Source organism: Halictus rubicundus, chromosome 7 (assembly GCF_050948215.1).
Source record: "Halictus rubicundus isolate RS-2024b chromosome 7, iyHalRubi1_principal, whole genome shotgun sequence".
NCBI lineage: Eukaryota > Metazoa > Arthropoda > Insecta > Hymenoptera > Halictidae > Halictus > Halictus rubicundus.
In genome coordinates, this window is record NC_135155.1 from 8754828 (window position 1) to 8778502 (window position 23675).

Here is a 23675-nt window from a genome sequence, read left to right on the forward strand (position 1 = left end):
AATTACATAATCGATACCCGCAATCTTCCATTGTTTCAAATTTTTCGTACTCATTAAGGTCTCGCTAAGGTCATTTTGAAATAACTTTCTCCTTTACGAAAATATTCCCCGCGGCTTTGTTAAGTAGTTATTAACGAAAAGCGCGGACCAACCAGAGCGCAACTACAGTAGACCCCGGCTCGACCAATGGCAACGCCACACTCAGCGGGACCTGTCACCGAACCGGAAGCTACAACTCCTGTCAATAACTCCTGAACTGTAAAGGAAAAAGTTCTTTCGTATGACCTTAGGAATCACCCTGTTCAAGGAAACAGAACATTTTTGCAACACCCCGTGGGACACAAAAGCTTGCTCAAACTAGTACACCCTGTACAACAGGAAATTCCCATCAGCTACGGAATTGCAGTAAGAACGCGGTCATTTTGCTCGAAAAATGTATTTGGCAAATCGAGCGTGTAATTGCTGCGAAACACGGATTTCCATGGACGATAAAGGGCTCTCGTTTAATGGGTCCTCAAGGTTACCGGGGGGGGGGGGGGGGTCTGTACGTTCTAGCGTGACTACAAACGGGATCCTCTTCTTCTCAGGTACGATATCATCGACGGGAACAAGGGGCACACTTTCGACATAGACGGGCAGACCGGCGTCATCACGGTTTATAACCCGGAACGCATGAAGAAAAGTTACCTGCTGCGGGTCCGTGTCTCCGACGGGAAGTACTCGAGCGTCGCCCAGGTGAACGTGATGGTCGAGAAGTCGGAGAACTCCGGGCTGGTGTTCCAGAAGGACGTCTACGAGGGAACGATACCGGAGAACTCGACGAGGATCACGACGATCGCGGTCGTGAACGTTCTCGGCAGCGCGCTGAACGAGCACATTGTCTTCAGCATACTGAACCCGACGGACATGTTTGTAATTGGATCGACGTCCGGCGCGATCCGCACCACCGGCATTAGATTCGACCGTGAAGTCCGCGACCATTACGAGCTGATCGTCGAGGCGAAGAGCCAGATGCCCGACAGGGAGAAGCCCAGGGTGGCCCATGTGATCGTTAACGTCACCATACAGGACATCAACGACAACTGCCCGATGTTCGTCAATCTACCTTATTACGCGGTCGTCTCCGTGGACGCGCAAAAGGGCGACGTCATTACCAAGGTGAGTAGATTTTGCATATTCTGCTGGGATCGCTTTGATCGGAGCTCGTCGCTTGTCGATCGGGGATCCCGTGAAGCTCAATAGCCGCTCAGGATCACAGTCAACGCGGTCCCTCGTAGCGTTGGTTTCGCTTCTTACTTGTTCGAATATTTTATTAACCCTTTGCACTCGAACCTATTTTAACTACAAAATGAAACATTTTTTTCCGGCCTAGAATATTTCCCTTCTATATATTTACTTTCATGTTATACATACGAAAACGGCACAATTTACTCGTGCAATACTGAAATGTTTAGTAATTGATTAAATACAAATACATTTAATAATGTGAGAAATATTTTGAATAATGATACAGCAATTTTTAGTGGCGCCTTACAGTCGCCATTCGAGTGCCAAGGGTTAATATTATACTTTATCTACCGGATGCCTGTTGATAGACTTTTCAGTGACGGAGCTGTATGTAACAGAAGCTCAATAATAATCTCAGAAGAAGTTGGTTAATTCCGAAATTTGTCGATTTATGAATGGAATCACTCTTGCTTTTGAACAACGTATTGAGAAATTCTCAACCGTTTGATTTTAAAATGAGTATTAAAAAATTGCCGGTAAACAAAGTGTTAAATGGTACGCACACCTTCTCTATGAATTATTCCAATAATCTAGTAGAAGTTATGAATTTTCTGGATATTATGCTATGGCCATAACCACTGTACTTAACATTTATATTGCAGCTAAGGTGATTAGAAGCTTCTTTGTCGTTCACAATTCCTTATAAAAAGAAGAAAATCGATGTGTTATTTCCGGTTAAAAGAGCTTAATGATACTTGAAAATGTCTCTGAATTCGTGTCCGCTTACAATGCACTTAATTTAAGACAACAGTTTTCGTAGATCGAACAGAAGACTATTTTCTTTAATGGAGAATTTTAATAGAGCTGAAGTACGGGAGGACTCAATTTATCCAAACCCTCTGAGGAACCGAACAGGCTAATTGGAACGTCCGAATAACACCATTAATTCTCCCTTCCACTGTCTATTCAATCGTACAGCTGGAATTGATGTTCGTCTAACTGGATTTCTAACCGTACCTGCGTTTTGTCTACTAGTCCCGCGATGAAACTGTAATTAGAAGATTTTGCGTATCTAAATTCAATCTAAAATAGAATTTATAATTAAAAAGAAACTACAGTAACAGTACATTACGGTTAGGTACCTATGTCTCGGAGTACTCCGACGGCAAACAGTTGAAATACAGTGAATTCTCGATATATGTCAACAACACGGGTCTTGCCAGTGTCATGTTCCGTCCAGAAGACATACCTGAGCCGTGTTATGTTTACACTCCTCGGCGCCCGAGGTCTCTCGAGCTTCGTGATCCCCCACGGGATATATTTCGCGGTAGTTCCGCGACAGTTATCATCCAGTGCTTGGCGACATATATAGAGAAATCACTGTATGTGCTCCGCTTCGATGGCCTCGAGCATACGATGACGAACACGTTCGGTCCGCAGGTACACGCAGTGGACATGGACAGCGGCGACAACGGCGAGGTCCGGTACGAGCTGAAGAAAGGCCACGGCGAGCTCTTCAAGGTGTGTCGGAAGACGGGCGAGATCTCTTTGAAGCAGAACCTGGAGGGTCACAATCGAGAGTACCAGCTGACGATCGCCGCGTACGACGGCGGTAAGCGCATCGATCCGTCCGACGATCCCTGTTCCGGTTCCGAGCGATATTCGACGAGTTCTCGAACATTGTTTCAGGCATCACACCTTGCTCGATCGAGGTGCCCGTGAACGTGAAGGTGATAGATCGCTCGATGCCAGTGTTCGACAAGCAATTCTACACGGACAGCGTGCTGGAGAGCATCGAGGTTCACTCGCCGCTCGCGCTGTCCATACAAGCCCAATCGCCTCTGAATCGGAAACTCATCTACAGCATCACGAAGGGCAACGATTTCGAGGAGTTCGCCCTGAACTTCAACACAGGTGAGCCTGCAGAAGCGTTCGTCGCCGATTCGAACGAACCGCGTCGAAACCGGGAACCGAACGGAACGCGCGGCAAATCGCCGATCGGAACGATGTACCTTTCAGCGACACGCGGGCTCAATACCTTTTCGCAAAAGGGCTGACGAGCTACCCGGATCGAGAATTCCCTTTTTTTTTCTCTCTCTCTCTATCTCTCGTTTTCTCTGTTCTTCCTTTCCATTTTGCGACTTTGCGAACCGCCCGGCGATTATTTGCGCGTGTGTACGCGACGGGTCACTCGGTGCTGGGAAATGGAATATCCTCGGTATTTGAGATTGTTGGACATTGTTGAATGATACCGATCGTTTCGGATCTGTTGAAGAGCTTTAAGAGTATTCTATCATTAAACCTCGCACGGTCTTCGTTTAAAATAACGTTAACGATGTTCGTGGTCACTTTTGAGTTCGATTGACTAAAAAGAAAATACATTCAGAACGGCATGAAAAATAATTATACTGTATTATATACTTATTAATTGTAGTACTGACAACTTACTTTGCAGTATTTGTACTTTAAAAAGTCAAATGCAGGCTCAACGCCTTTTTATGCCTATCTTTTTTTTAAATCACACATACATAGTTTGTTTTTAAGAATTTATTGCAGTAGATGGTTCAGAGCTAAAATATTTTTCACAATGTATTCATGATTCAATATTGGTAGACTTTATTAGATTTGTTTATTTCTCTTGCTCCTAAGAAATCGGTATAGCTCCTGGTACAATTGAAAAACAGAAAAGGCTTAGTACGAAGACTGAAACATTCTTTGATGAATCATTTTGTTATAAATATATTCGTATAGTTGGAACGTAAATTTGAGATTCTGACACTGCCAGTCTCTCTAGCCGTTTTCCTGTTAGTTAAATCTACGTAAACATTTCACATTTCAAAAATCGAGTGCAAAAGAAAAACGAAATAAGAATTGTCGCACACATCTCACGGATTCTAATCGAAATCGGCACGCTGCCCGTATCGGCTCAAAAATGAATAGTACAATCCACGTCCAACGTATTAAGTAATTTTTCCCGGTTCCTGTCGCTCGAATCTACGACGATATTCTACGTTTCAAAAATATACCGACCCGTTCCGCTTGCTTTCCCCGGGAGAGAAATATTTTGCACACGTTCCGGATAGTGTGACGAACGTGTTCCACATTCGGACACGGACACGTACACGCAGAGGACACACATAAGCGTGCGATCGAAGGGGTGCGCTTACACCCCCAGTCCAATCCCGAATCGAGCAGCGTGGCCCTCGAAGATTTTCACTTCTCGCACGGTTGTGCTCGGTTCTCGAGCGTGTAATTTTTCTCGATTGTTCTCCGCTGTCTCGGCGAACGATTATCGGTCCTCCTGTACATGGTGTCCGGTGACTAAATTCTCTAATCAAGTAAACGGTGTAGTGGTGAGATAGTAGCAAAATGGGGATGTTGGAATGTATCGCACGTAACACAAGCTGCGGATCTACGGTACACCGGCGAATTGGTCTCGGTGACGATCGATCGCGATTACCTTTGGGGTACAGTGTTCGAAATCGGAACACGTAATTTCGTTTCCTGCGAAAAGCGAACACGGTAAACGTCGCCTCTCGCTCTTTTCTTTCTTTCTGTTTCTCTCTTTTCTCTCTCTCTCTCTCTCTCTCTCTCTGTCTCTGTCTCTCTCTTCACCCTGTCTCTCCCCAGCCCCCACGATTTATTCTTTTACAAAATGCTTATAATCTGATTTGAACTAGAAATTAAAGTTTTGTTGTATCTCCCTGTTTCGCAGCCCCCGACAGTAACAATGGTCCTTGTGAGTATAAAACATACTAGTTCTATCCGTCTGCTGTGCCGCACCGTTCACCACTGCTACTGCACTCTAGCTGTCTGGGTTCTTTATTTTTTTCTCACTCACATTTCTCTCTTTCTCGGCTCTGTTTTTATTTGATCATGCACGACTCGCGAAGCCAACGGCTGAAACTGTCGATCGGGTTCGCGCGCGACACCGACGGAAATCACTTCGGCTGATCGTCGAATTGAAACCGAGCCCCGCCGCACGAATAACAGAATAAGTTGAAGCAAGTGCGGGATCCCGGCCGAAATAACGATCGTTGTTCAAGCCTTGTTAACATCGGCGCCCGCTTTATCCCGCGAGTAATACGACGACGGAAACGCCGGCACGAGAGTTTAATTGGAATTAGCGGGCCGGTACGTCTCCGCGCACGTTGGAACCCCGGCTAATTAATGAAATTGAAGTTCCCCCGCGAAAGCCTCCTTGAGCCTTGAATAATTTTACTTGGTTGCGTTCCGCGTCCCGACAACAATCCGGCTTCCGTCTTCCATTGATACGACAGACACACCGACCGTCCGAGTCGTCCGGAACGCTTACCGAAATTTCATCGTCGAGTTTATCCCGACGACGGTCGAGAAACAAATTGATTAGGCAAATCGATTGCATCCTAATTCGATTCGTCGGTTGTTTTCCAACTGTCCCGAGAAAGCGCTCCTTGGCGAGCTTTGAATAACGACCTCCGTAGAACAATGGCTGAACTTTCGATGGTTGAACGGCTTCGAAGCATCTCCGGCTTTCTGCATCCACCTACTGACACGCATCCGGTTCATCTAACGAACGTCTGTTAAGAAAAGAAAAAAAAATAATCGGTCTAACCTAATTGCCAGCTAGCACGCTGCACGAGCCTGCGAGACGACACGAGGACGGTGCTCGTTCGTTGATAACAATGCAACATTTAACGGCATGTTAACCCTGACACTCCTTTCCCGGGCAGAAAACGCTTTGGTCGTGCACTTTGCTCCACGAACATACTCTTACTTTTGTTCGACGTTTCCCAACCCCCCGATCGTAACTCGAACCGGTCTCATTATCTCATAGAACCAACCGAGAGCTGTGTAAAACGAGCTTGGAGCGCACAGTGTTGCTTGAAACGCGGGTACGTTGTTACTTCGGTACAGTAATTTATCTTGGAACGCGTCTCGAACGAGCCTTATCGTACGTGCGTCTCCTCTTCATTTTTTCTTCGCATCTTTTTACCCTTTTTCCTTTTTTTTTTTTACTCACCTGCCGAGGTTTTTGCAGCTTCACACTGTTCGCATGACGTGCCTGCACCTTACGCGATGTTACGAACGGATAATAGCATCTCGAACCAGGTGTAGCATCAAGCTGCGTTTCCACTCGTGTTGCAAATGTTCCGAGAGCCACCGTGTAATTTATAGGAAAATATTTTTGAGAATTGTAAAGGTTTGTAAATCGGATTGACAGTTGTCTGTAGCACTCGAGTTGGAAGTACAGCTTGATGTTACCGATAGAGAGATAGAAGCTCCTGCGCTGCTTTTAACAGGTTGACTGTGATATCTTTTAGAGATATCTTGACTCTGATGTCTTTTACTCTTCTTGGGATCGTCTCGTTTCGGTCAACAAAAGGATCGTTGTGTTGCTTCTAATACTTGTGGTGTTTCGTTGAAGAAATTTTTCTTTGAATTTATCGAGCAAAAGATACGGACAATTTGTTTGATATATTTGATATATTCAATTGTTCCGTACAGAAATTAATGACAAATGGTTTATATATTTTTTCCACTTGCAATATTCTGCATGAAAGGATATTACTGTGCCTATGTTAATTATACTTATTTTTAAAGCATAATGAAAGAAGAGATTAAAGAAGATATATATATATATATCCTTTAATATTTATAATACTCCTTTTTAATATTCGTTATGTTTTAAAAATATGTATAATTAATATAGGCACAGTAATTGGGACCCCAGAGTAATTGGGCCCCTTACCGTATGGACCATAGCGCAGCTTCAGTATACTGGGAACATTAGTACACACATCACAAGTTTCACAAGCATTTAAAACTGCTTTATTGCTAATAATTTTCTGCATAGAAGTAGTAAAAAATTGATGTTTATTAAAAAGTAGTGTTTCTATCGACTTGTATCCACCTCTATATCGTCAATGTTCGAAGTAGCTAAAGTAAATAATTAAATCAACGATCGTCCCAAGAAGCAGTCCCCACTTCATAGAATCCCGTAAAGTAGTGTCCAAAGAAATTGCACCATCCCTTAAAACGTACAAATTTTTTCGTACATTTAACTACATCGCAAACTGGTAGCTAATTAATCCTTGGAAAGCAGACGTATTTAGATTTTTTGTGCCCGATTAACATTTTCAATGCCACGTCTCCCGACAATGGGAATTGTTAGAGCTACCCCCATAGATTTTACATTGGTATAGTAAATTGCTGAATGAAAATCTTACTACACTGAATTCTTTTATAATTTTTATAGCTACTATTTCTTCGAATTTGCTGGTCGATAGAAAGCTATTAGTTCAACTTGGGACGTCGATTCTGAGAACCAAATTATTTTATTGTAGTCTTTTAACAGATTTGCCGGATCTGACACAGCAATATAAATATTTCTAAAGCAATGGGTACCGTAGATGGTACTCCTCCAGACGGATTCTATGGGTACCATCTGTTTGAACGTTTCAACAAATAGAGTTAGTTTGTCTTTGAACACCTCAGTTCTGAGAACGGTGTCGAACGGCCCAGTCAACCTGTTAATCCTCCTAGCGTCATGTTCGAAGGTGCAGACATATTCTGGTAGCATTCGCGGATTCACTCGCGGTGTCACTCGCGTCTTGTACAAACATGTTTACTACGTGACTCGCATTCATTGTGTCCCTTGGTGTCCGCGAAACCGAGCAACTCCTTTGTACCGTCGGTTGCCCCCGAATAAGATCACGGGGGTGGGGGTGGGGGAGGGTTGTTCCTCCACTGTTCCATGCTCGTAGAGCGTTATGCTTCGGCTTCGACGATCGATCCCGATCGAGTTTCTCGCGCGCGTGTACATGGCGACGAGATAGTACAGCGGAAAGTTTCTCGGCTTTGTGGACGCTACGCTGCATAGAGTGCTTTGGGGTCTACAATCTTCTCTTCAATAAATCAGGTGTAATCTCTGTGGTGGATGAGCTGGATTATGAACAGAAGAAGCAATACGAGCTGACGGTCCGCGCTACCGACAGCGTGTCCGGCGTCTACGCCGAGGTGCTCGTCAGCATCCTCGTGCAGGATGTCAACGATTGCCCGCCGGAGTTCACGCAGGACTCGTACAACATCTCCGTCTCGGAGGCTGCGACGTTCGGCACCTCTGTGCTGCAGGTCAAGACCAGGGACAACGACACTGGTGAGTACCTGCACTCATCGTTCGGTGATGGCCTTGTTTATTCGACCTGGAAATCGTTGATTATATATTTCGGAGTTTTTTTTTAACCCTTTGCACTCGAGTGGTGACTCTGAAGCACCACTAGAAATTATTGTGGCATTATTTCAAAGAAATGACAAAAAATATTACAAAATATTTGTTACATTACAAAATTTCTATTTAATAGATTACTAAACATTTAAATATTATATGTGGTAATCGGATTAGTTTCGTATGAATAAAATGAAAATATTCCAAGACGGAAGAAAAATTTAGTTTTAGAATGAAAATAGCGCCGAGTGCAAAGGGTCAACCCTTAGCACTCGAATGGTGACTGTGAGGTACCACTAAAAATTGCTGTATCATTATTCAAAATATTTTTGACATTATTAAATTCGTTTGCATTTAATAAATTACTAAACATTTCAGTCTTGTACGAGTAAATGGCACCATTTTCGTATGTATAACATGAAAAATATATATATATAGAAGGGTAATTTTCTAGATTGGAAGAAATGTTTTGTTTTGGAGTTAAAATAGCTTCGAGTGCAAAGGGTTAACACTAGATTTACGGGGCCTGTCAAAATGACGGGTTCTAACATTTTTAATTTAATATTATTAAGATTCTAAGGATGCGCATATGAAAAATATATATATAGAAGGGAAATATTCTAGGTTGGAAGAAATGTTTTGTTTTGGAGTTAAAATAGCTTCGAGTGCAAAGGGTTCATTTTGTTGACCAAGGTACGATATACAGCCAAACCTGTTTTTGTGTGGTAGATAGGGACCGCATAAAAGAAGCTGCACAAAAAAAAAATATTCAGAAACTTCATAAATAGCTGTAACAAATCATTTTTTACAACATATTGATGAAAATATTTTTTATGCGGTGGAGAGGGACCGCATAAAAAAGTCTCACTTAGAAAATATGTCAAAGATTTACGAAATAGCGAGAAATTCCTTTCCAAACAAAATAAATAATTAAATTACACATGGAAACATTTTGAAAAAATTTAATTTCTCATTTTAAACATGGAGACACTTTCAAAAGGCACATAATTCAATACTATTCGTCGTAGTCCAAAACGCGCATCTTTTTGTGATGAGAAAATTACAAGGGTGTTATAATGCCAACACTGATAGCATTCATATACCGCATTAAAAAAATCGCACAAAACAAATCGCACAAAAAAGAAATCGCATAGAAAAGGACCGCACAAAAAAGGTTCGACTGTATGTCAAGAACACGGGTTGTGGGGATAATGCGGTAGTGGGTATAATTCCGCGACATTTATCATCCAGGCCTTGACGACATATATAGAGAAATCACTGTACTTGAGTGACGCTTCAATCTTCATTAACCCTTTGCAGTCGAAGCTATATTCACTTCAGAACTCAAATGTTTCCACTAATCTAAACTATTTTTTTAAATATAACTAGACTACAGATTTTTATGCATTTATAAATAAATTGGTTGTATGAAATATAAACAAGTAAAAGATTGGGGAAATGTAATAACATCGTTATTACCTTCGAAATGTCCGTAATTAACTATTGTATGTTCCAATTACAATTTTTGTTTAACTTTAACCATTTCTTCATTTGCTAGGTTAATGAATATCGCGGAAGCAATTTGAAGCGAATAAACGTTGGTACGAATAAAATGATTCCGAAACAGCTCGTTTCAAAAATTAAACGAAGATAGTTTCCGCGTCTTTCGACACGATCCTCTTGCATTTTAATCAACGTCAAGGGGATGGAGAATATGAGATTCGCCCTGTGACTAACGCGTGGCTGTTCCTTTGCGGTCGAGTAAGATTAATGTTATTGTAATTATCTTGGCGGGCTCCTTCTTAATGAACGTCGAAGCTGGATCGTGTCGATGGATCATGCTGTGCGGACTACGCTCTCGTCCTTGAGTTACTGGACACTTTACGTCAACGAACGTTGGAACGAGACCTTGGAATTGAGCGTACGATGGTTCTCCAAGTGTTTTATCGTCTGCAAAATTTCTTAGCTTGTTAAGACAATGTTGGTACTGGTCAAATACAGAAATCGAATGTGTAACATTTTCGTTGTCGGCAACCTCTAAAATCTCCTAAAATCAAAGTTAATTTATTTAGCGATCAACAAACCCTCGGTCTTCGTGAAATGTATCGTAATTAATCCTTCAGCATCGTTTTGCTGATCACAGCACAGTTGATCAAACAATGTTCGTGTTCGTCTAGGCATTAACCAGGAAGTGCGTTACGCGATCCAAAACGACACGGAGGGCAGCACGGACCTGTTCCACATCGACCCGGAGGAGGGTGTAATATTCCTGAAGAGATCGTTGGACCACGAGTCGCACGAGTCCCACCACTTCACGGTGATCGCGATCGATCGCGGCGTGCCCAGTCTGACGAGCACCGCTCACGTTTGGGTGACTGTCATCGACATGAACGACAACCCGCCGAAGTTCGAGCAGCCGTCGTACACGTGTTCTCTGTCCGAGCACGCGGAACGGGGTCAGTTCGTGACGGTGGTGTCCGCCAGCGATCCAGATTACGTCGACGAGAAGCTTACGTACACGATCGTGGGCGGGAACGAGCAGCAAACATACAGCATCGATCAGACAACCGGCATCATTACCCTGATCAATATGCAGAACTTCGGCGAGAAGAAGCTCAGCATGCTGAACGTGTCCGTCACCGACAACGTCTACACCAGTTTCGCGCGCGTTAAGATCGAGATACTGCCCGCGAACAAGCATAACCCGAAATTCCCTAACCCCGTGGTAGAGGTCGTGGTTTTCGAGAACCAGCTGCCAGGCAGACTGGTCACCAGCGTGATCGCCACCGACGAAGATTTCGGCGATTATGGCACCCTCGTGTACACCATACCCTCCGACATGATGAAAGAGATCTTCGACATCAATAGACTGACCGGCGAGATCGTTACGAGGAAGAAGCTAGATCGGGAACAACAGAAATTGTACGAGATACCAGTGATGGCTACCGATGGCGGTGGTAGATCAGGATTCGTGATGGTCAAGGTCAAGGTCGGAGACGAGAACGATAATTCACCCGTCTTCCTCGTGAGAGAGTACAAAGCCAGCATACATGGGAACTTGAGCCTGAACACGCCGTTCCTCAAGGTCAAGGCGCAGGATGTTGACGAAGACGATGCTGCCAGGATCGTGTACTCGATCTACGAGCCGCAGACTTCGGAGGCGAAGACCCTGTTTGGGATCAACCCTAACACCGGCGCCCTGTTCTTGCAGAAGAGTGCTATAGCATGGGGTGAGTTTAATTTGTACGCTCAGTTACAAGCTTTATAACTGCTTTCGTAAGAAAACGTTATTGTTAATAATTTTCGAAAGGCGAACAAAATTCAACGTTCATTCTAGTGTAGCTATAGAAAATGTTCGGTATAATACAATAATATTTCCCCTGGACTTTCGACACGAACGAGCACTATACTCGTTCACTAAATTCATTTATAAATTACCCTGTCGATTCGGATTCAAGATTTTAGGACGTAAGACTACCTTCTGTCATTAAAATGGTCTTGAATACCAAATATGCATTGGCAGCTTTCATTCACGCCAGAATAGCATATACTTCAGAGTCCTCTATGTCCCACCCGTACCATGCGAATCGCAATCAGCTGAAGCGCACCGATTCGTAACTTTCCAGAGAATCAATTGTTCGAGCTGTTCATCCGCGCGGAAGACAAGGGCACCACCATACATCACGCGGACGTTCCTCTCAGCGTCTACATCATGGGTGCTCAAGACATACCGCCGCTGTTCGAGCGCAAGGAGGACAAATTCTTCATATCGGAAGCGTCGCCGGTCGGCACGCCGATAACGAGGCTGAAAACCGTGACGAATAGTACGGTGACTTACAGAATCGTTTCCGGGGACGAGGATTCGCCGCTTTTTACGATCGACTCGCACGGCCAGATCACGCTGGCAAAACCGCTCGACCGGGAATTGAAAGATAGCCATCTGATCGGCGTGCTGGCTGAAACTGACTCGAGTCCGCCGCTAACGGCCCTCGCCGAGATATCGCTGCAGGTGCTGGACGAGAACGATCACGCCCCGCAATTCGAGAGCAACCCGTACAGCATCAGTTTGGCGGAAAATATAGAGGAGGGGACGTTGATCCTGAAAATTATTGCGCACGATGACGATTTAGGGAGCAACGGGGAGGTTCGTTACTCGTTCGGCACCGACATCGGCGAACTGGCGAACGTGTTCACGATCGATGCGTACACGGGATGGATATCGACGCTGGTGCAGCTCGACAGAGAGAAACAGCCGGAGTATAAGTTCCAGGTAAGTAATGACAAATGATTCGTGCACGCTTCCGGTTCGACAAATCCGGTTCGATCACACTTTGGGACAAAAAGATAGCACGCATTAAAATTTGCTTCTATACACAATCTCAGGACACGTTTGATAAATAGGGTATCAGACTACAGGTGGGAGAAAATATCAGGGGTGGTTCTCGAAAATAATGTAAGACGAAAATGCAGAATAACTACCCCTTAAATTTTCTCCCACCTTAGTCGAACACCCTGTATAAGTATTAGGTTGGCAAGAAAGTAATTTCGGTATTTTTAGGTGAAATAAAATTCAATTTTTTTATCAAAGCAATGAACTTTAATCAATAAAATATTTTCCATCTTGTTCTATGATCTTTTGCCATCTTTCTGGTAGCTTCATAATTCCGCGCTCGTAAAACTTCTGATCTTTTTCGATGAAAAACTGATCCAGGTGCGATTTCAGGCCATCATCATTAGTGGAAGTTTTACCATTCAAAGAGTTTTGTAAACTTCGGAATAAATGATTATCTGATGGTGCAATGTCAGGGCTATATGGTGGATGTGCCGTCACTTCCCAACCAAGCTCCAATAACTTTTCACGTGTTACCAAAGATGCGTGTGGCCTAGCGTTATCATGGTGGAACACGATTCCTTTGCGATTTGCCAATTCTGGCCGTTTTTCTTTGATCGCTATGTCCAGTTTTGTTAGTTGTCGACAATAAACATCTGAATTAATGGTTTGGTTCCTTGGGAGAAGCTCAAAATACACAATACCTTTGTAATCCCACCAAACTGACAACATGATCTTCTTTTGGTGCAGTTCAGCTTTCGGCGTGGTTTGGACTGATTCGTCACGCTTGGACCATGATCGTTTTCGAGTTGCGTTATTGCAAACAACCCATTTCTCATCACCAGTGATGATTCGCTTCAGAAAAGGGTCGATTTCGTTTCGTTTGAAACGCATATCGCATATGTTGATGCGTTGCGTTAAGCGAATTTCTTCAAATTCGTGTGGAACCCAAATATCGAGCTTCTTAACGATTCCGAGACTTTTTAAACGATATTCTATAGTTGTATGCGAAACATTTAACCTGTCTGCAATCTCTCGGACAGTTGTATGACGATCCGATTCAATAATGGCTTTCATTTGGTCATCGTCAACTTCAGATGGTCGACCAGAACGTTGATCGTCTTTAAGTGAGACATTTCTAGAACGGAATTTTTTTAAACCAATTCTGGCACATGCGTTCTGTTAAGCAATCCACACCATAAACCTCACATATATCTTTGTGAGCCTCGGCAGCTTTTTTACCTCTACGGAAATAAAAAAGCAATATGTGCCTATAATGTTCGTTTTTGCGCTCCATGTTCAAATTGACACAGAACTAACAATTTTAATCAAAATTACGTGTAATTTGCTTCAAAAGTAACCTAGAAGACGCAGTTATGAAATGTCGGAAAGAAAACAAATGCAACGTTAACAGAAGTCAATCAAACAAAACATGAAGCCATTTATTAGTGAAAACCGAAATTACTTTCTTGCCAACCTAATAAAATCAAATTGGATCTCACCAACCTGTTTTCTTCTATTTCCCAAAAATAATATCTTTACCGCAATCCAGCGGGTGAAAATGATCGATGCATCAGATATTAATTTCGCGAAGGATATTTTGCATTTCATTTGTTTACTGGTCTCGGCTGACCAAGTCAAGATTAATGTAGAAGCGTAGACGTTGCAGTCTTCAAGCTCCCTCGAATCGCAGCAGCTGTCATAATCTCGGCGTCCCGACCGTGAACGTGACGAAAGTTTTTATCATCTGTTCCCGCAGGTGGTGGCAATGGACAACGGAAGTCCGAAGCACTTCGCCAGGACGTCGGTGCACGTGAAGCTGAAGGACTACAACGACAATGCACCGGCGTTCGTGGACGATCGTTACGAGGCGTCGGTGTCCGAGGACGCTCTCCCGGGGACGGTGGTAGTCAAGCTGGTCACCGTCGACAAGGACCTGGACGTGAACACGCCGATCGAGTTCTACATAACTTCCGGGGACCCTAGATCGCAGTTTCAGATTCGGTCGACCGGCGAGGTGTACGTGGCGAAAGCGTTGGACCGGGAGACTTTGGATCGTTATGAACTCGTGATCGTCGGCACGGATGGGAAATACGTCTTCAAGACCAGAGTGACCGTCCAGATCCTGGATGTCAACGACAATCCTCCGTACTGTCTCCGATATCGGTACAGGGAGATCCTGTCGGAAGGATCGCACCCCGGCACCTACGTGCTGACCGTGTTAGCGACCGATTACGACGACGAGCCGAACGCCAAGCTGCGTTTCTATCTGACCGGTGACAGGAACGACAAATTCTCCCTGGACAAGGAGACGGGCGTGCTGAAGACCATCGGTCAACTCGACCGAGAGTCCCAGGCGAGGTACTCGCTGACTGCCCATGTGCAGGATAGAGACAAACCGTCCTGGGAATGCTCGTCTCAGCTGGAGATCCTGGTCTCCGATCTTAACGACAACGCGCCGAAATTCACCATGCGCGCGTACAGCGCCACGCTACCCGAAGACGTCGAAGTCGGCACCTTGGTGACCAAGGTGCACGCCACCGACGACGACATCGGCATCAACCGCAAGATCAGGTACGAGTTCATCGACTCCGCCGACGGCCACTTCGTCATCGCAGCGGACAGCGGCATCGTCACCCTCGGAAAGTCCTTGGACAGGGAAACCAAGGCGATGTACAACGTGACCATCCAAGCCCTGGATCAGGGGACACCGCAGCTGATAAACGTGACCACGCTGATCGTCAACGTGCAGGACATCAACGACAATCCGCCCGAGTTCGCCTCGAAAGTCTACTTCTCCAGAGTGCCAGAGATTTACGCGGTTGGAACGGAGGTCGCTAGGGTGCTAGCCACCTCGAAGGACACCGGAGTTAACGCTGATGTTTATTACTCGATCGTCGGAGGGAACGAGCACAAGAAGTTCCAGATTGACACGAAGACCGGGGTGATCGCCATCGCTGAACAGCTGGATTATGAACGCGCCAGGGATTACTTCTTGACCATCCAGGCGGTGGACGGAGGGGTACCGCCGCTGAGCAATCACGCCACTGTCAACATCACTGTGATCGATAGCAACGACAACGCGCCCGTTTTCAGCGAGGTTTCATACAGAGCTTCGGTCAGAGAGGATGCTAAGATCGGGGAGAAAGTTGCGAAGGTTGGTTTCTACTTGTGATTGAGCAATCGTAGACCTCTGTGCAGAAAACCAGACAAATTCAATTTTTAGCGAAATTCTACTTGCTGTAGTTTTAAAGTCTGTTTATTCATTTATATTTTTGGTTTATCAAGTGTACCTTTGTCTCCTTCACTTTAACTGTTTATTATTTTATATTGGTGAACATCCGTTTAATTTCTAATCGTTGTTCCAGGTGTACGCGAATGATTTGGACAGCGAGGAAAACGGAAACGTCTCGTACTACATTGAACGGGGTGACAGGCAGAAGCAATTCTTCGTCGATCAGAAGACAGGACAAATTACTGTTGCCGCGCCACTGGATCGCGAAGAAGTGAGTAGGCTGCCGGATCACCCCGGAAAAGTGGATTGCTTGTTTTAGTCAAAACAAAAACTTAGCACTCGTGGATTCTCTGTACATACCTTAACGAGTCTTCCTCTTTTCAGGTCGCGAACTACGTATTAGAAGTGCACGCCCGCGACAGCGGTATCCCGACGCTCTCCAGCTTCGTGATGGTGAACATCGAGATTCTGGACGCGAACGACAATCCGCCGCTCTTCTCTCTCGCAAATTACACCGCGGTGGTACAAGAGGACAAGGCTCTGGGCTACACGGTGCTGCACTTCGTGGTGGCGGACGCGGACATCGAGCCGAACGCGGATCCGTACACGTTCGACTTCCGGTCCGGCAACGAGGGCGACGCGTTCCGATTGGAGCAAGACGGTACGCTTCGAACGGCGACCAAATTCAACAGCCGCGTCAAGGACAAATACGTGTTGCACATCCGCGTCTTCGACAACGGTAGCCCGCCACTCTACTCGGACGCGTGGGTGGTGATCAAGGTGATCGAGGAGTCGCAGTACCCGCCGGTGATCACACCGTTGGAGATCGTCATCAACTCCTTCATAGACGAGTACCCTGGTGGTGTCATCGGAAGGGTCCACGCGACGGATCAGGACCAATACGACGCGCTGCAATATAGTCTAGTGCCATCCTCACCTATACCGAACGACCTCTTCCGGATCAATAAGATGAACGGCACCCTGGAGGCTCTGCCTCGCCTCGACGTCGGCGAGTACAGAGTGAACATCAGCGTTACGGACGGCAAATTTCACTCTTTCTCCGTGGTGAAGGTGATTGTGGACCTGGTGTCGGAGAAGATGCTGGAGAACGCGGTGATCGTGCGATTCAGGGAGGTCAGTCCTGAGGATTTCATCTTGAGCCACCGGAAGGGCTTCCTCAGGACCGTGCGCCACGCGCTGTCCTGCAGGCCGAAGGACATCATCATCATCAGCGTCCAGGCATCCTCGGATGAGACGAACCAGATCAAGTCCAGAGCTATTCGCCAAGCCGTGCACAACGACCTCGATCTTCTGTTCGCGGTGAAGAAGCCTGGCGGTGGCCTAGGTTCTCCAGTGTTCTTCCCTTCGGAGAGTATCCGCGAGGCTCTGAACCAGCGCATCGAAGAGCTCGAGGAGTCGACGAAACTCGTGGTCGAGGAGATCGTTCGGTTCAAGTGCATCAAGGGCTACTGCGTCTACGGAGAATGTCAGGACAAGATCCTTCTGGATTTGGAGCAGATAACACCGGTGGCTACCGACGTGATGAGCTTCGTGTCCCCCAGGCACAAGCACAAGATGGAGTGCGACTGCAAGGAGGGCTACGCTGGCGACCACTGCGAGATTGTGGTCAACGAGTGCGCCAGGGTCCCGTGCCCGCTGTTCAAGGTCTGCGTACCGGATGACTCTGTACAAGGTTATTCCTGTCAGTGCCCGGACGGCTTCGCGGGACATACCTGCGACATAGACATCACCAAGTGCCACGACGAGTCCTGCTACATCCCGAGGAACTCGATATCCTTCAGCGGGAAGAGCTACGCGCGCTACAAGATCGTCAAGACCCTCGTCCGTCAGACCATCGAGGATCGACTGAGTCTATCTCTGAGAGTCAGAACGGTCCAGCTGACGGGGAACCTGATGTACGCGGCTGGGAAGGTCGATTACAACGTTCTCGAGGTTGTGAACGGGGTGGTGCAGTATAAATTCGATCTGGGCAGCGGCGAAGGTCTGGTTCGCGTCAGCAGCGTGTACGTGAGCGACGGACAGTGGCACGAGGTCCAACTGGAGAGAGAAAGCAACAGCGCCAGACTGACAGTGGACGGGAAACACGTGGCACATGGATCGGCGCCTGGTAGCAACGACATCTTGAACCTTCAGTCGGACGATCTCTACTTGGGGGCCGAAGTGAGGCAGCACCCGACGATCCTGGGCTTCGAGGACGTTCAGCGAGGCTTCATCGGATGCATGGACGACGTCAGGATCGCCAGAGTGTCCGTACCCTTGCACATGAGCGGCGCGAGCAGCGTGGCTGTCCTGAAACGGTTCGCCAACGTTGAATTCAGCTGCGACGCTACCACCGTTCTAGTCCCGCCTGGAATCTGCGGCTCCCAACCTTGCCAGAACGGTGGCACCTGTAAAGACTCGGGTGGCGACACTTACGAGTGCCAGTGCCACAGCAGGTTCAAGGGCCTGGCTTGCGAGATAGACACCGACCCCTGCGCATCCTCGCCTTGTCTTTACGGAGGACGATGCAAGACCGTGCCAGAGGGCAGCGACTATACCTGCGAATGCGCCGGACCCAGTCTCAGTGGCAAACGCTGCGAGTTCGGAAGATACTGCAGCCCCAATCCCTGCATCCACGGTGGCGTCTGCGAAGAGGGCAACAACGGACCCATCTGCAAATGCCAAGGGTTCACGGGCGACCGTTGCGAGACCGACGTGAACGAATGCGACGCGAATCCTTGCACGAACGGCGGAACCTGCATCAACGAGATCGGGTCCTACCGGTGCATCTGCCCGCCGAACATGACCGGCTTGAACTGCGGCAACCCTGCCTACTCGACGCCGATAATCTCGAGCCACTTCAACATCACCTGGGAGCAGCTGATGTGGATCGGAGTAGCGGTGGTTCTGAACCTGTTCCTGATCATCCTGTTCGTGGCGTTCCGGAAGATCCGGATGAAACGGACCAGGGCCCGGGCGAACAACATCAACAACGAGACACGGAAGCAGATCGTGCTGAACTCGGCGAGGCCGCACGAGCACGAGTTCAAGCGGAGCTCGAAGCTGAGCAACCTGGAAGTGATACAGGTATCATGTTCGCCGTAGTTTGATTGTTATTTTCGTTCCCGTTTTCCGTTTTGCCAGCACCGACAGGTTAAGACGCATGCTACCGATGAGTTTCGATTACTTAACCAGTGCCAGCGACGTAGAAGGGCAAGGTAGAGCTCTTTTCTCTTGGTTCGAACGCCGTTTCTTTTTGTTTTGCGACCATCGTACTACCCGACCCCTAACAACCCGGCGAGCGACCGCGTGCATTATCGAGTTTTTTAAGGTTTTTCGTGTGATTGTTTGTTTGCAGAGAGAACCTCCCCAATGCCCTCCCAGACCCGCTTCCTACACTCCCAGCTCGAACAACGAGCCGGCCGCCTACGGTAACTCGGCGGCCGTCGCTCTGAATAACCTGGACACCCTGCGCAGTTATGGTAGCGCCGGCGACGAGCTAGAAAACTTCCCGCCAGACTATTTGAGAAACCTGAACCGAACCACACCCGTACCTCCTCCGTCCCTAACTCTCGCTAACCCGGTCGGCGGAAACGCGACAGGCAGCGACACGGATAGCCTACATAAGCCGACCTGGCAGGAACAGATGCAACTAGCTTCCTTCATCACGGACACGACCAAGATCAAGAATGGTGAGTAGTATGCGTTGCTGGTGATCCCCCTCGCTCATCGTAGCTTCTTACTTTTGTTTTCGCTTGCGGCATGCATCGTGGGTGGAACTAGCTTCTTCTTCTTCTACTACTACTTCTTCTACTGCTCCTTCTTTACTGTTGTTCCCTGGTGGACTCCCTTCTCAACCTTCCCTCTGTGCCTGCCACTCGTCTTCGAATTCTCGAACGTGCTCGTTCTCGACGACGTGCTGTGTGCCCGATCTGCTCGATCGCTCGGAAAGTTCTGTTGTGACCGTCCTTGGCAAAGGGTCGAGCGACTCGTGATCGTCCGTGGGTTTTAATCGGATAGGGATGGATAGTGTTTCGATTATTGTTTATGTTCGTGTTGGAGCTGGGGAATTTTTTGTTACTTCATGATCCAGTAGGGTTCGATGGATTACGGTGTCAAATTGATCTACGCGCGGGCTCGGAAATGTTTATTCTGTTTTGTGAAATCGCTTCGTGTAATTTGTCTCCGATGTTTTGTCTTTCAAATTGTGTTAGCGAAGTTTTCTGAAAGATTGCAGTCTTGACTGTGCAGAATCGGCTGAACAGTTTTTAACTGTGTGTATTTTTAAACACGATTACAACGCCATAAATGGAGTATCTTCTTTTTGCGAAATGAGAAAGATTGAAAAATATTTTCTAGTCCGCGAGTATTACACAAATTTAAAAAGTATACTCATATTTCATCGGGCTGGTTATACTGTTCGGAAAGATGAACAAACTTCTGGTACAACAAACAGATAAGACGAAGAAATTTATTGTTTCGTCAGCACACGCGATTTCATTTTTTATTTACAAATATATATATATGCAAATAATTCTAAAATCGCGTAAATTCTTGCAAGGAAACGTCAAAGATAGCGCCAATATTTACCCAACTGTCGCAATCACGAAGTACCGGAGTCGTAATTAGCCAGTTTCGTAGGATTCAAGCAGAACAAAGCAAAGTAGACCGTATCTCAACGCCAGCGAACTAAGTAGAGTAATATTTCGAGGGAGCAGACAGCAATGGTCCTTACCTTGGAAAATACAGTTCACTCGAGGTCAGAATGACAGCATAAGGTCAGTTCCTTATAAAAAGAATGCGACACGGTCGGTTTAAAGCCAGACAAGTAGAGTACCCCAGTTCCAGGCGCCCCAAGTAGAGTAACTATGTCCCTGGTCAGACAAGTAGAGTAGACCCTGTTCGAATAAATGTAGAATGAAACTCGCTGGTAATCGGACAGCGTAACTTTCCTAATTAAATCAGAATGGTGTACCCCGTCAGTCCAGAAATTGCCTTGCAACAAAACAAACGTTACACTTCTTACGATACACGCATTGGGTTGCACAAATGAAATGTCCGAATTTGAAACGAAGCTTCCAGTAACTACATTTTTGTGAAACTTGATGTAATTTTTACTGTTTCCCATTGTTTCGTTTGCTTTCGCGATCCCGTCTGCAAACAGTTGACAATCAATCTTATTCGGACCCCTAAATCTTGCTCGTTTTAGCTAGCTTCAAATTTTATATTTGTAAAAATCTGGCATCTTATTCGTTTGTCAAATTTTATACAAAACAGATTTCTAAATCTGATGCGTCTTAGCCAAGTTTCTACTCGCACGAGACTGGCTTCGTTTTTCCCTAAACGATTAAGCGACTAGACTTGAAGTGAAATCGGACATTCCTCGCGTGACAGCCTAGCAGCACACAACATCCCCTGGCCAGATAAGTAGACTTCCTTGTAAACTGCCGATGCTAACAACTTTCTGAATGGCACGCGCCACTGGTAATGTCCCCGGGGATTTTGCGTCGGAGAATGGTAGCACGCAACAGAAGATCTACCCGCACCTAAACCATTTTCCTTTTCCATCATCTCGATACGAGTACCCAGAAGAGTATGCTGACTTGGGCGTGTAGCGAATTGAGATTAACACTGGTGTATCGTATTGTGTGCGCTAACAGACCTGAAACGAGCGAGCCCAGTGGTACCGGAGCTGACCACTGGAGGACTTCTACTAAATTCTTCTCGACGTGTGCCTCATGGAGGTGGGACCTCCGTGACCTCCATGACGTCCATCGAGGATGATCCTCGTATTGTCGGTGGTAAGTCCGAGTAACTAGTATGCCTGAAAGTTTGACGATGACATCACAGATTGATTTGGGTCGCTTCGCTTCACGCTGTATCTATTATCTCTTGGCCAGTCTCTATTTTATTTTAACCTTCCTCCCCCGCCCCCGCCCCGTCTACTTTTTCTTCTTCTTCTTCTTCTTCTTCTTCATTTTCTTCACCGATCTCACGCACAGACACACCTACACGGAGCTGCAGAGACAGTTAGGACACACACGCTTCTTCTATTGTCTTCACACTCACCTCTCTATCTCTCTCTCTCTTTCTCTCTATCAGTTACTTCCGCTCCGTATCGCGGCGCTGGATCGTCGCATGTAGCGTGTCGGAGTACAGTTGTTGTCTGCAATGCTTTTAGGGTATCACTGGGACTGCTCAGACTGGGTCAGGCCAAGTCAAAACCCCCTACCTAACATCACGGAGGTACCCGGAAGCGAAGTTCCAGACTCGTCCAGCTTCCACAGCAATGAGAGTAACGAATCAAACACTCATCAGCTACCGTCAGGTGAGTAACCGTGGCGTGCACGTTGCTTTCACTCGCACCTGCGCAATTAACCACGGGCTATCGTCGCTGTGACTCTCACTCTTGTGTCGCTCCGCGTTTAATCCTTAAAAGTTGGAGCCTCCGCCCCGTGGGCAATCTCGTTACAGTTCTAATTTGATAATACATCCTATTGTATTCGCTTCATCGGCATAGCGCCACACGTTGATAAGAATATCACCGTTTATACAGGATGTCCCAGTATTCGATGTGTGATATTCTCTGGAAAAGTGAGTCGAAGATGTACTATAAAATCTTTTTATATGACACTCAGTTTTCAGGAACAAACGAGGTCGAAAATTCGTAAGACGATTTAATAAGTAATTACTAAACCTTGAACAACCATTTTAAACCGTACCAAGTCGTTCCACGTCTGTTCATGACTTGCCGTTTCTACTTCCGCTATACCGAACACATTGTGCTGAAGCACGCGTGCTCAACGCATTTTAAAACTACATTTTAGTTTTTTAAACAAAGTCTCATATGAAAGAATTTCATTCCACGCTTATGACTTACTTTTATATGACCGGTTGCACCACGAATACTAGGAAAACCCTGTATGAATTTTGATGTATTCTTTTCTGGTTCTAACTGTCGACTATTAAGGATTAATACTTTGGTAGTAAAACGAAGACTAAACAAGGAACAGACACGTATAAAATATTCTAATACATAGAGATGAAGTGATGTCAATATAGCGTACAATGAGTCTGCTGGGTTCTAACAGAAAAGCTTAACAGAAGTAGTAATAATATACTGATATTCGGGTGTGACACTTATCCTACACTTACAGTGCTAAGAACTTTGTATATAATTAACAAAATTACACGCCTACTATCACTTTTATTGCAGCTTTCTCTTAAGTCGCAATTTCTTCTGCTTTCTAGCGTAACACGCTCACGATTGATTTATGCAAAATATAAAAGTACTATGTACTTAGTACCTATATATCTACATATATACCTTGTTGACTATCATTTAATATTAACATGTTCGCCATCGCGTTCACATGAAGAGATTCTTGCAAAAATGATCAATAATTGATCATTTGGTAAACTTTAGACTAATTCAAAAAGAATTGTAAAATATTTAGAGTTCTACGAAGCACAGTAATGTCCGTTTACGAGACACAAATTTGAAACAATTTATTCGACATTATATTTAAAAAATTGTAGACTATTATTTTCTCCTCTCGAACATCAACTTTCAATTATTTCCCGTTCTCTCATTTATCTGACAGAAAATTCTGCATTCAAACGCTATCGTAATATCTCCAATTAACTAAAAATATAGTTAATTTCAACGTAAATTC

The 23675-nt window shown here is 45.7% G+C and overlaps 1 protein-coding gene across 8 annotated transcripts in view; it reads left to right on the forward strand.

Moving 5' to 3' along the window:
- Window positions 1-23675, forward strand: part of Kug (FAT atypical cadherin kugelei) — a 751012-nt gene that overhangs the window by 721364 nt on the left and 5973 nt on the right. For 2 of the 8 annotated variants that reach the window (XM_076790508.1, XM_076790509.1), the window contains exons 11-23: window positions 588-1158; window positions 2668-2839; window positions 2917-3141; window positions 4943-4966; window positions 8129-8365; window positions 10612-11664; window positions 12061-12704; window positions 14524-15921; window positions 16133-16270; window positions 16384-19086; window positions 19358-19691; window positions 21660-21800; window positions 22181-22327. In XM_076790508.1, the coding sequence (XP_076646623.1) occupies window positions 588-1158; window positions 2668-2839; window positions 2917-3141; window positions 4943-4966; window positions 8129-8365; window positions 10612-11664; window positions 12061-12704; window positions 14524-15921; window positions 16133-16270; window positions 16384-19086; window positions 19358-19691; window positions 21660-21800; window positions 22181-22327 (7787 nt within the window). The remainder of the gene's footprint in view (window positions 1-587; window positions 1159-2667; window positions 2840-2916; window positions 3142-4942; window positions 4967-8128; window positions 8366-10611; window positions 11665-12060; window positions 12705-14523; window positions 15922-16132; window positions 16271-16383; window positions 19087-19357; window positions 19692-21659; window positions 21801-22180; window positions 22328-23675) is intronic. The other 6 variants (XM_076790511.1, XM_076790516.1, XM_076790510.1 and 3 more) reach the window with 5 other exon arrangements.